The sequence below is a fragment of the Mizuhopecten yessoensis genome, unplaced genomic scaffold (assembly GCF_002113885.1).
Source record: "Mizuhopecten yessoensis strain PY_sf001 unplaced genomic scaffold, ASM211388v2 scaffold716349, whole genome shotgun sequence".
Lineage (NCBI taxonomy): Eukaryota > Metazoa > Mollusca > Bivalvia > Pectinida > Pectinidae > Mizuhopecten > Mizuhopecten yessoensis.
In genome coordinates, this window is record NW_018480072.1 from 1,089,054 (window position 1) to 1,103,779 (window position 14,726).

The 14,726-nt window shown below is 37.5% G+C and overlaps 1 protein-coding gene across 3 annotated transcripts in view; it reads right to left on the bottom strand.

Moving 5' to 3' along the window:
• The window catches only part of LOC110443497 (golgin subfamily A member 4-like), a 154,914-nt gene that overhangs the window by 64,295 nt on the left and 75,893 nt on the right, over positions 1-14,726 (bottom strand). For all 3 annotated transcript variants that reach the window (XM_021487736.1, XM_021487735.1, XM_021487737.1), the window contains exon 4: positions 836-996. In XM_021487736.1, the coding sequence (XP_021343411.1) occupies positions 836-996 (161 nt within the window). The remainder of the gene's footprint in view (positions 1-835; positions 997-14,726) is intronic.

The window sequence follows — 14,726 nt, forward strand, 5'->3', positions numbered from 1 at the left end:
CGATTTCAGAGCCACGTGAATATCTGTCAACATTCCTAGGTGGCGCTAGCTTCGTTATAATTTGTGACGCGAGTATACCATATATCATTAGACGTTTAACTTCTATGTTCAGTTCCGGTTTGACTTTTCAAACAAGCCAATGAAATGGTAATTGGATGGTGTAGAAGTAAATAGTCCACACAGCTTTAGTGTGTCAGTAGTATAAAAGGCTAACAAATGCTTTTCTGGAAAAATGCCACCGGGTTTGTTATGTAAATAAAGGTGAATTCGAGGATAGTTCACCGTTTGTATATTGTTTGGGGGGAGAAATAGCAGTAGGTTTGTTTTCAAAACTGGCAGACCCGGATAAATAATGCAGTATACGTACCCAAGGCAACAATGGTAGGTTTTCATATCGTACGCCCAAACCGATACATGCTTAAAGAGTGTGAGACTTTGAGGAGGGTCCATTAAAGGAATATCGAGTTGGATTAGTTATATGTATTTTTCATTTGATTTGGTCATCAATGAATATGTTTGAAGATCAATACTACTCGTGCTTTTCAGTTTGTCTAGTTAAATGTCGAGCATATTGCTGACCACACGGCTTTGAGCCTCGGGTCATTTTATTAACCTCTGACCTCGATCATCGGGTCATACATGTACTCAAGGTTTCCGATCAATCTCAAACAGAACGTGGAATACAAAGCTTGTGCATACACTGACGGACAGGCAAACACAAATTCAGATACAAAGTTACACTTATAATTGAAGTGTTTATGTCAACATCCACACACACATAATTAAGACACAACCTTTTTTGAAAGATTGAAAAACAATTAAGAAACAAACTTACGTCGGCTTTATCGTGGCTCACGTCTAAATCACGGAGCAGTTCGATCTCCTTTTTCCGGAATTCGTCCTTGAGGTTTTGTATTGTGTCCTTGAGACCTCTGACCTCGCCGTATAGTTTGGTCAGCTCCTGGTCTTTCAGCTTCACTGATCCCGTCAGCTTCTCTGTGGAAATTATAAACACATAAGTCATCGTTTGCATAGGTTTCACAAGTTGTTTAAATATTAGTACATTGTATAGCCGTTCCGTAATCCTTTCCCTCCGTCCCGTTTTCGTTTCTGTGACCGTGAACTTAATGAATGTACCATGTATACTGTAAATCATTAAAAAGTTGACGGATTACCGAACGGAAGACTGGGCGGTTAGGTGTTAAAATTGGAAGTGGAATACAGACTGTTTCATGGATCGGATCGTACAGAAACGTGGAGTAAACCCACGTGGTCGGGCATATGGGGTCACCTGCCCGATTACGTTGGTTTTCTCCGGGTACCCCGGTTCTCTCCTACACTAAGACCCTCCCCCTCCCCCCAAATAACTTGTTTCATAATTGTTGTAAAATAAATAAAGTTTAATACAAAATAGCTATAAAGGTTTGTTACTACAATATATAACGGAGGTATGTGTAACTTGGCGAAATCTTCTGAAGAATTAATCATTACGATCATCTCCTTTAATCCATACACAAACAACTATTTGAAATCAACAACTTTAGGTTCGCTTTTGAGATTTTTATTCCTTAGGTTTTCAGACTTATCGGCTCATTTTTTGACAAAGCAATGTCATCCACTTTCTACCAATTGGCGCACAAGACAACGGCCTGCTAGACAACGGCTAGACAACGGCCTGCTAGACAACCGATTGCACTTTCAATTGAAAACGACTGTTTCGCACTTTCTACGACCGTCATCCATGTTCTACCGTTTGGCGCACTTGTACCTACGTACGTTATCTTCTTTCTACCATTTAGCGCACTTGACAACGACCGTTATCCATGTTCTACCATTGGGCGCACTTGTACCATTTAGCGCACTTGCCTTCGACCGTTATCCATGTTCAACCATTGGGCGCACTCGACAACGACCGTTATCCATGTTCTATTATTGGCCGCATTTGTACCTACGACCGTTATCCTCTTTCAACCATTTAGCGCACTTGACAACGACCGTTATCCATGTTCTACCATTGGGCGCACTCGACAACGACCGTTATCCATGTTCTACCATTGGGCGCACTTGCCTTCGACCGTTATCCTCTTGTTACCATTTAGCGCACTTGACAACGACCGTTATCCATGTTCTACAATTGGGCGCACTTGTACCTACGACCGTTATCCACTTTTTACCATTTAGCGCACTCGACAATGACCGTTATCCATGTTCTACCATTGGGCGAACTTGTACCTACGACCGTTATCCACTTTGTACCATTTAGTGCACTCGACATAAGCCTTTGTCAAAGTTGCACTCAACCCATCAATAAGTCTATGGACTACTCGTGCACATACGACGTGTCATTCATGTACCAGAACAAATGGCCTTTAGAACAATACCAGGTCATTAGCAATCACTGTCCTTCCAATAACGTAAAATGTCAACAAATGACGCGAAGCTCAAGTCTGTTTCTATTAAAACGTCGCCGTCTAAATCTATTTGGAGTGACTGTGTTTGCGGTAGCACTCCTAGTTTTCCTTACATTGTCACAGTAACAGACAGGCTGCTGCTCGGAAGATACCTGTTCGCACTAATAACACTCCCTGGAAATTCGTCAGAGGGAACATAAAACAAGAGTTTATTGCTTTCTGAAATGTGCCCTTGGAAACTTCACTAAGATATTAAGTTTTAGTCCTATGAAAATTAAAACTATAAGATTTTTATATTGGCGGTCTCAGTACGGCAAATGAAGGTGTAAAATGAGATATCTTGTGGTTGTAAAGTGGGTTATCATGGCTACGTACCACTTGCCGCGAGCTGTCGTAATATGTGACAGAACAGAACGATAGGGAGTGTGAACCGAAGACCAAGCATTCCGGAAGGATAAGCGTTTTATGCTTCATAAATGACAACCACAATGCAAATCTGGGACAAATTCATGTAATTGTAAGTTCTCAAATGTAGAACCGGGGCATAGACCTCGTAACGACAATTTTTTGTGTATAAAACTCATCGACCTTCATATCATACAAGGAAATAGAATATTTCCAAAACGAGATCAACCGGTGTTTCTTGCAATTTTTGTGATGCAAGTTTGTCCGTTAGCGGTCAAAATATATCACGGCATTTTATCATATTACACTTTGACGCCATAATTTGGCATTTAAATTTATGCCATATAAACTGCCATTGCGATTCTTGGACATCAACAGCAGTTCTTATCCACGTTTCATTCAAACATGTTAGCCAAAATTAAGTAAATAGATAAATAAATACGAAAATGTAATAAAATAAATAAGAAAATAAATTTTAAAGAAAATGAATTATAAAAAGAAGAATGGGAATGCAGTTTATGTGATCGTTTTCTAAGTATCTGTGCTCATCAGGCTTAAATCAAACGCATGTATTAAGATAAGATAAAGTCTGATATTAGGGTCTAGCCAGTGCCTGCAAAACGTGCAAGATAGCGTTGGAGCAGGTCAAGGTAAACAGATGAATGTGTAAGGATCCATCTGAATTATTTACAAGGTTACAAGTTATTTATCATATATTTGCATGCCTACCACCTAGTGAATCTTACTATAATGACACAGCCATTTTAAAGACCCTGAAATACAAGATCCTGTATTTCATAATGTGATAATACACTAGATGCTGAGCACCTTAGTAGTCAGAACAACTTTTTTGACTGTAAACTATCAGTTGTAACATATCCATTGATCAAAACGACGAATTATAGGGGCTCGAACATTCAAGCGCCATTTTGTACTATGGTAACGTGACAACGTGCAGTTCGGTCCTCGACGTCGTTATTCCGTTGTTGAGTTCAAGTTATGGGAAGCACACTGAACTTTTAAACGAGGTAATGATGAGTAATGTTGTTTTTTTTCAGATAAAAACAACATATTTCTATATCAAGAATTGTTGTAGGTTAATGCAATCAAAACTACTCATATCTGTCCGTTTGACATTTAAGGTTGCACTTGTTTGTTGCGCGAATGGATAAATTTCACTCGAGCAAAAACCCTCATGAAACATATTCATACGCTCATTGCTCTCTTGCTATTTGAGACATCAAATGAACACGTATGGGTAGCATTGTCAATGTATTTATCGAACACTGTATATACATGTATCATACAATGTATATATCAAACATTATATATACAATACATTTTGTATACCAAACATGGTATATATATATATATATATATGTATCACACATTGTATATATATCAAACATTGTATATGTATCACACATTGTATATATCAAACATTGTATATATATCAAACATTGTATATATATAAAACATTGTATATATATCAAACATTGTATATATATCAAACATTGTATATATATCAAACATTGTATATATCAAACATTGTATATATCAAACATTTATTACATAATTCACTGACCTTTTCCTATATATGCCGAAATAACATATTATCGACTATTTTGAGCATTTTCCTAAAACGTTACTGCACCGTGCAGTATTCCGGATTTGCCGTGCACTATTTGCATTTGATATTGCACTGTTTTCCCAAACGCACGCTTGACTCAGATTTCCGACTTCGTCCACGGAAAATCAAAGCGCTATAGTGACGCCGGACTCCCTATAAGCTACCGCTCCATAACAACCATAAACAGGGGCAGGCGACGGGCGTTTTTTTCAAGTGCTGGACTCCGACATCCCGCGGAATCCCGCGCTTTATTCGTTGCACTAGTTACCTGTACGATACAGGTCGCAGTACAAAATTCTGGTATACACATCCAAGGCACTGAATGGAACAGCTCCTCAGTACCTAGAGAAACGTGTTACCCTGTATCAGCCGTCAAGATCACTGCGGTCGGAGTCAGAATCTTTGTTGTGTGTCCCAAAAGCTAGTACTGTGACCTACGGAAACAGATGCTTTGGGAGGGTTTCGGCTTCGTTGTGGAATAGCTTAACATTTGCTATTAGGAAGACAAATACCCTGGCCAAGTTCAAGAGGGACATAAAAACTCACCTCTTCACGTCTGCATTTTAGAATCTTTGCAAAGACGTCATGTAAATACCACCCTTTTATTTGTTCAATTATGTGCACATTGCTTGTTAAATGTATGAAAGAGATTGCAAGCCTTTGTTGTTTGTTTTCACAATTATAACCATTACTATTATCCATATGTTGTAAAGCGCCTTAGAGTAATTTTACAAATTTTATAGGGCGCTATATAAATGTTGTATATTATTATTATTATTATTACAAGGCGGATTAAATTGGAATTTAAATTGCGTATATTTCGGCAAGTTAATATTGTTCACAAAACCCATGTGGCCTGTTCATCTAATTTAGTCAAGATGTACTCAGAACAGTCGTTGTTTAGTCGCTAGGGTCATTAACAAAATAATTAGTATTATTATATAAACTTATTGTAATTATTAAAGTATTTGTTTGAGTTTGATTATGTAATAAAACAAATATATGATGGCTTACTGTGCGCTAGTCCCGAATATTTGCCCCTCGGTGGTGGTAATCAACAAGTGTTATATTGCACTCAGCCTACTGCCTTGTGCAATATAACACTTGTTGATTTCCACCACCGAGGGGCTAACATTCGGAATTAGCGCATAGTAAGCCATGAAATATTTGTATAATATTAAACATTGTATATATATCAAACATTGTATATATATCAAACATTGTATATATATCAAACATTGTATATATCAAACATTGTATATACAAATATCATAAATGGTATGTATCATACAATCAATATATCATACATTTTACATAATAAGTACAGTACTTAATTTATCATAATCGTATGTCTTACATCGTATACCTTACATTGAATAGTGTACATGGTTCACATAAATTATACATTGTATATATCATAGTCTAGCACGCATCGTATAGCATACACCGTACAATGTACGTACATTGTATTGTATACATTGTATAGCTTACATTGTATATATCATAGTCTAGCACGCATCGTATAGCATACACCGTACAATGTATATTAATGTAAAGCGTACATTGTATAGCTTACATTGTATTGTATACATTGTATAGCGTACATTGTATGGTGTATATTGTATAGCTTACATTGTATTGTATACATTGTATAGCGTACATTGTATTGTATACATTGTATAGCGTACATTGTATTGTATACATTGTATAGCGTACATTGTATTGTATACATTGTATAGCGTACATTGTATTGTATACATTGTATAGCGTACATTGTATTGTATACATTGTATAGCGTACATTGTATTGTATACATTGTATAGCGTACATTGTATTGTATACATTGTATAGCGTACATTGTATTGTATACATTGTATAGCGTACATTGTATTGTATACATTGTATAGCGTACATTGTATTGTATACATTGTATAGCGTACATTGTATTGTATACATTGTATAGCGTACATTGTATTGTATACATTGTATAGCGTATATTGTATTGTATAGCGTACATTGTATTGTATACATTGTATAGCGTACATTGTATTGTGTATATTGTTTAGCGTACATTGTATTGTGTATATTCTTTAGCGTATATTGTATTGTGTATATTGTATAGCGTACATTGTATTGTGTATATTGTATAGCGTACATTGTATTGTGTACATTGTATAGCGTACATTGTATTGTGTATATTCTATAGCGTATATTGTATTGTGTATATTGTATAGCGTACATTGTATTGTATACATTGTATAGCGTATATTGTATTGTATAGCGTACATTGTATTGTATACATTGTATAGCGTACATTGTATTGTGCATATTGTATAGCGTACATTGTATTGAGTATATTGCATAGCGTACATTGTATTGTGTACATTGTATTGTGTATATTGTATTGAGTATATTGTATAGCGTACATTGTATTGTGTATATTGTATAGCGTACATTGTATTGAGTATATTCTATAGCGTATATTGTATGGTGTATATTGTATAGCGTACATTGTATTGTATACATTGTATAGCGTACATTGTATGGTGTATATTGTATAGCGGACATTGTATTGTTTAATTATATAAAGCGTACATGGTATTGTGTATATTGTATAGCGTACATTGTATTGAGTATATTCTATAGCGTATCTTGTATGGTGTATATTGTATAGCGTACATTGTATTGTATACATTGTATAGAGTATATTGTATTGTATACATTGTATAGCGTACATTGCATTGTATACATTGTATAGCGTACATTGTATTGTGTAGATTGTATAGCGTACATTGTATTGTTTAATAATGTAAAGCGTACATGGAATTGTGAACATTGTATAGCGTATATTGTATTGTGTACATTGTATAGCGTATATTGTATTGTGTACATTGTATAGCGTATATTGTATTGTGTAGATTGTATAGCGTACATTGTATTGTTTAATAATGTAAAGCGTACATGGAATTGTGAACATTGTATAGCGTATATTGTATTGTGTACATTGTATAGCGTATATTGTATTGTGTAGATTGTATAGCGTACAATGTATTGTATACATTGTATAGCGTACATTGTATGGTGTATATTGTATAGCGGACATTGTATTGTTTAATTATATAAAGCGTACATGGTATTGTGTATATTGTATAGCGTACATTGTATTGTGTATATTTTATAGCGTACATTGTATTGAGTATATTCTATAGCGTATCTTGTATGGTGTATATTGTATAGCGTACATTGTATTGTATACATTGTATAGCGTACATTGTATTGTTTAATAATGTAAAGCGTACATGGTATTGTGTACATTGTATAGCGTACATTGTATTGTGTATATTGTATAGCGTATATTGTATTGTGTAGATTGTATAGCGTACATTGTATTGTATACATTGTATAGCGTACATTGTATTGTGTATATTGTATAGCGTACATTATATTGTTTAATAATGTAAAGCGTACATGGTATTGTATACATTGTATAGCGTATAGTGTATTGTGTACATTGTATAGCGTACATTGTATTGTATACATTGTATAGCGTATAGTGTATTGTGTACATTGTATAGCGTACATTGTATTGTGTACATTGTATAGCGTACATGGTATTGTGTAGATTGTATAGCGTATAGTGTATTGTGTACATTGTATAGCGTATAGTGTATTGTATACATTGTATAGCGCATAGTGTATTGTGTACATTGTATAGCGACATTGTAAATGCATGTCATACAACGTAGATCAAACATTGTAAAACTCATATTTTGTACAAAATCAGCGGTCAGGATTTAAAATTATCTCTATTAAACTAAAATACTTCCAGTTTAAACTAATCTTAATTTTCTAAGATGCGTGTGAGCTAAGCGTGCAATTCTATTCAGATTGCCTCTTAACCATACAATAAAATATCATCGTATCTAACAGAATCGTGCGTGTACACTTCACAGGGGGGTATTAATGCTATAGAATAATTCCTTTCGTTTAAGTGGCAGAGGATAAAGTTTGATTACAATTGCAATATCGTATATTTCTCTGTCATCTTCAAGGTCAACTATAAAACCAAATCGACTGTAATGATGAAATGCATGTGCTAGGTCTATTTTTCCTATTTCTACAAAAAAAAGTAGGAGTTTTATACACGCCACATGTTTGCACGATGCATGACCCGGACATGTAAACAGGTGCACGTCCATTACATGTTTGACCTTGACTAGATAATTTAAAGGTCAGGTTCACTCTTGGCCCGATTAACAGTATTTAATGTTTACCAGATGCCCCAGCCGCCTGATCTCGTCGTAGTTTAAGATAACCTAAACCCGGATCAGAATATCTGTTCAGATAATAAATACAGATAAATAATAAATTACGTGCTGCATGTTTCAGCCATTAAACAACCGTTGATTGGATACTAATCCAATACGCAGATACAAAATTGTTTCAAAACTATGGTGGCAGTCAATTAAATCAATGACACTATCGTGTACGGATTTGTATTGAGAATCGACGGCTGCATACCATTTTAACTGAAACTGTCGTGTATTGACTTGCACTTAATTGTTTCATTTCAAATAAATAGTGACTAACATCCGCCTCGACTACGAAACTGCGGCTACATGCCATGAAGCTACCTCGTGCTGACTAAAAGTTAGTCTCGCTTTCTGCACTAACAACGTCTCGAGAGCGAGAGTATGTGGGAAACGAGATTAACCGAAAGTACGAAACTGTTCGTACATATGTACAGCTCAAAGCAATATTGGGCCATTCAACTTGTACTGACTTAAATAACGAAACAGCGGCGACACAGCAGACTGTGGCCTAGTTTTAAACCATTATTCTAACAGGTTAATTTTTTCCCAAAAACTAATCTTGAAGTCATACATCTTGCAGTATGAGAACAAGTTCTAGAACACAAAAACTGAACGAGTATATCTCTCTCCAGCTGTCATTCAGACCGCACACAAAACCTGGTAACGCGCACATCAAACAATTCCACTGTGTCTCAGCCATCCTCGTACAAGGCAGTGTTGACGTCAGCCGCCAATCAGATAGGCTGTTGATTGTTGTCAGTTGTCGAACGAAAGCAGGACTAGAAATTGATGTTGGCTAACTTCGGTTTACGTTTAAGTTTTGTTTGAACTGTTGGCGCATCAGTTCATCTACCAAGGTCAACTTTAGCAAGAGCCTTCAAAGGGTGTCAACCGTGGGACTACATAAACGAGAACACTGACAGGTCAGCAAGGGCCCCGACATGTGCCTGACCAAACACTGCCTTACCATACCAGTCTATTTTTAGTAACACTTACCTTGACATTAACCTTGAAGTTGTTCACAGTGTATAATCATGTCAAATTAGAAAAAGTTTAGATTTCTTGGATTCCGTGTAAACGACCGTATTCCACATAGTCTTCTTACTATAGCAGACCTTGCCCTTAGCCACACTTCTTTTAAAATCTACATTTCACAGTGTATCGCCATGTTTGATTTCAGATAATCTCCGGAAACGAAAGTGTGGACGGACAGATAGACATACAAACAGACACCGTGATTATTATAGGGCACCCGCATCTCCAAAATGATAAAATTAAACTTGTTAATATTGTATTAGTCCGCGCTCGAATCCAGTGTTTGATTTGTGTTTAGTGCTAATGTCCCACATCATGGAACAAGGAAAGGAACCGTGGTGAACACCATTACCCAAGTTTAAAAGATATGAATAACAACTCTTAATGTCGGCACACCCCCTCAATGTTGAAACCTTGACATATCTTTATTTATCTATTTTTTTGTACTTTTTCCTTTGTCGATGTTATTGTAATAAAAAGAAATTTCTGTTTTCTATTTTAATTAATAGGATTTAAGCATTACCAAAAAAGACCAATCAGTTTTGGAAACAAAAGACAAGATCGATACGAGAAACCATATTGCAGTTGGACCGGGTTATTTAAGTTAAAAATTGCTTCCGAATTACAGACACGAAAAATCATAAACCTTTGATCAGTATCATATATGGAACCTTCCTGCAATGTTTTAGTAAAATTAACGAGTAAATCCCGAATCAAATTTGAGTTATATATATAAACATGTATATGGTTTTCAAGATGGTCGTTATTTTGTTCATGATATCATTCAAAACAACCTAAACACTAAGACATTTTGCCGTTTGTCGTAAAATCTGTCGAATTACGCATATTCTGAAATGAAATAACTCGTTTTGCGATGTTTCATAAAACTCAAAGTGACGTCATCTTGTGAAGTTTCGAGAGGACGCCATGTTTGTTAGGCTGAAAAGTAACCATCGCAGTTGTTTTGTAATTCAAATAATTTGTGTTGTAATTTTTATAATATGTTATCGATATTTCGCCGAACTTCTTCATAACGCCATAAGTACTGCCGCGTGTATTTTGTGACGGTATACGTGTCATTGTCCAAATTAGTGACGTATAATGATGTTTTACGGTCTTAAAATAAATTCTTTGTATTGTTATTATATCAACTCACAAAAATATATGTTTACACGAGAAACACTCATTTTACTGCATACGACGTGTAGATTGGTCTTAGTAATAAGAGTCTTCATGCATGGCTCATGATTGGGAACCCTCGGCAATTTCCGTTAACGGGAAAATACTAGTTTACGGAAAGTGACGACAGTTCCCCACGGTATACCTCCATATATTGTATGCAATATTTTGGGTAAAAATATAATTTATAGACAAACTTTTTCTTGAATTAAAATCAAAACATTGAGAGAAAAAACATTTTAAAATAAGAGTTGAAATTCAAAATAAACGTAATTTTTATAATTCATTTTAAATTGATTTATTCGTGAAACTGACAACGCTTTTAATGATAACTTTGCACTGATAGATCAGACGTTAGCTAAAAGTACATTACGGTACTGGGTCACGTGGTGTATCATCTGTTAACACTCCGTGTACTTTAAACATGAAAACCCTCCCAGATCAAAAGGGACAATAAACGTCTCTTTCGTCTCCTTATCTACAGGGCTTCCCAAAATCTCTCATAAATAAACATATACAAAATGAACATGTGTGAAAGATACGAAAACAAAGCACTTTTGTATGTCGTTGTACTTTTAATTTGTGATTTAAACATTATATCTCAGCATCTTTATGTACTTAACTCCTCACAAATGGAAGTAATACCTGTACAATATGTACGCATAAAATGAAAATGAGACAAAACAAATGGACAAAGTCACGTCATCCGAACCAATAAATTTCATGTTTGATATCGGATTTCGAATGAAAACATTAGCCGCTTCCAGCATCGTTAACGGATACTATATCTGTGTACCTTTTATGCTTGCAATACGTACATTTATTTTGTAGTATATAATGTCGGTAAATCTTGAATCATCACTCCGATGTCCACATATGGCTATACATAGGTCCAAAAAACAACGTGTTGCCTCTATCCCAATCTATTCCAGATTTTACTGTCTACTGTATAACTGTTAAGTTACAGTAAAACTCGGAAAAGTCGAAGTCCTCGGGACCAATAAAGCATTCGACTTATTCGTGGGTTCGACTCTACCGAGTTGTATAGTGTAGAAACACTCGAATGACCCGAGCTGTACTCAGGATTCCGTAAAATGTTAGAGTATCGTCAGAATGAATACTATCAGTAAATCATCGTGTAATGTACATGTAGTTTTAAATCAGCATTAAATATGAACAAAGTCTACGAATTCCTTGTTAAAACATTTTACCTACCTGCATCTTACTACATAGTATGTACATATACCTACACCGTACCCTATTTTTTGTTTTGACCCGGTTAGAGAGAAATACAACAATCATAACTATTTTGTATAATATCTTGGTCTATGTCATGTTTCCTTTTCTTTCGGAAGAACGATACACTTGAGTGATCTCCCTTTCATTCCCCGTGATTTAACTTATCACTTGGTTTTATTTTCAGACGCTAGCTCACAATATTTCCTATTTCCATTACTACATCTGTACTTGTTTGATAAACTGAAACCTAGCTACCGCAAAGTAGAATTCCTCAATTAGATAAAACACACACTCGAAAAATCGAGATCATTTCTGTCATTACTTTGAAAGTTTAATAAGGATGATATAGTCAAGTTCTTTTCAAAGTTGCATGATAACGTTATATCAAGACAGTGTATCGCGTGGGCTAGACATGTAATTATTGAGACAAGTGGACCTATATATTTCCGGTGAAACATGTGGACCCAGACAGGTACATGTAGTCTGAATGATACATGTACACGTGGTCAAATACTCTGTACTGGTGTCTTGGTGTACCAGGAAGTCGTACCTGAGACACGTGGTCCAAAACATGTACCAGTGAGACACGTTTACCCAGCAAGACAGTCGTACCTGCGTTAGGTGGTCAAATACTTGTACTGGTGAGACGCGTGGACCCAGACAGGAAGTCGTACCTGAGACACGTGGTCCAAAACATGTACCAGTGAGACACGTTTACCCAGCAAGACAGTCGTACCTGCGTTAGGTGGTCAAATACTTGTACTGGTGAGACACGTGGACCCAGACAGGAAGTCGTACCTGAAACACGTGGTCCAAAAACATGTACCGGTGAGACACGTTTACCCAGCAAGACAGTCGTACCTGAGTTAGGTGGTCCAAAACATGTACTGGTGAGACACGTGGTCCACAACATGTACTGGTGAGACACGTGGACCAAAACAGGTAGTCGCACCAGAGACACGTGGTCTAAGACTTGTACTGGTGAGACGCGTGGGACCTAGACAGGTAGTCACACCCGAGGTAGGTGGTCCAAGACTTGTACTTGTGAGACACGTGGACCAAGACAGGCAGTCGTATGTGAGACAGGTGGTCCAAGACTTGTACAGGTGAGACATGTATAATCCAGTCAGGTTGTCGCACCTGAAACAGGTGGTCCAAAATATGGACTGGTGAGACTCACGGACCTAACTACAGTAGGTTGGCGTACCTGAGACACGTGGTCTCAAGCCAAAAACTGGTGAGGCACGTGAACCAGGACAGGTAGTTGTACCTGCGACAAGTGGCCAAAGACTCGAACTGGTGCGACACGTGGACTGAGACAGGAAGTCGCATCTGACACACGTGGTCACAGACTTGTACTGGTGAGACACTTGAACCCAGACAGGTAGTCGTACCTGAAACACGTGGTCAAAGACATGTAATGGGGAGATACGTGGACTTAACCAGTCAGACAGTCGTACCTGAGACACGTGGTCCAAGACATTTAATGGTGAGACACGTGGATTATACAAGCTAGCCGTGTCTAAGAAACGTGGTCCAGGGCATTTAATTGTGAGACACGTGGACCTTACCAGCTAGCCGTGTCTAAGAAATGTGGCCCAGGACATCTTCTTTTGAAACATGTGAATTTCAATATTACCTGACGAGACACGATGAGCATACATGTACGTTTGAGACATCTGAACATAGTCCTGTAATCTTGAGACTTTCAAGCTTAGAAAAATATTGATGCAACACGCGGACTTTAAGATATATTTATGAGACACCTGGACCTGGATAGGTGCAACACGTGGACAAAGCGTTTCGCAGATGAGATACGTGGACCAAGCGTTTCACTGATGAGACTCGTGGACTTAAGTGAGCACAGGTGCAAAACGTGGACCAAGCGTTTCACTGATGAGACTCGTGGACTAAAGTGAGCACAGGTGCGAAACGTGGACCAAGCGTTTCACTGAGGAGACGCGTGGCCTAAGACGAGCACAGTTGCGACACGTGGACCAAGCGTTTCACTGAGGAGACGCGTGGCCTTAGAGGAGCACAGTTGCGACACGTGGACCAAGCATTTCGCAGATGAGACTCGTGGACTTAAGTGTGCACAGATGCGAAACGTGGACCAAGCATTTCACTGATGAGACGCTTTGACTTAGAAGAGCACAGGTGAGCCGCATGGACCAAACATCTCACTGAAGAGACTCATGTACTTAAGTGTGCACAGATGCGAAATGTGGACCAAGCGTTTCACTGATGAGACACTTTGACTTAGACGAGCAAAGTCGTGTCACATGGACCAAGCGTTTCACTGACGAGACGCGCGGACTTAGATGAGCACAGTCGCGTCACATGGACCAAACGTTTCACTGATGAGACGCGCGGACTTAGACGAGCACAGTCGCACCACTTGGACCAAGCGTTTCACTGATGCGACGCGTGGCCTTAGTTGAGCACAGTCACACCAATTGGACCAAGCGTTTCACTGATGCGACGCGTCGACTTTGAGAACACAGGGGCGACACG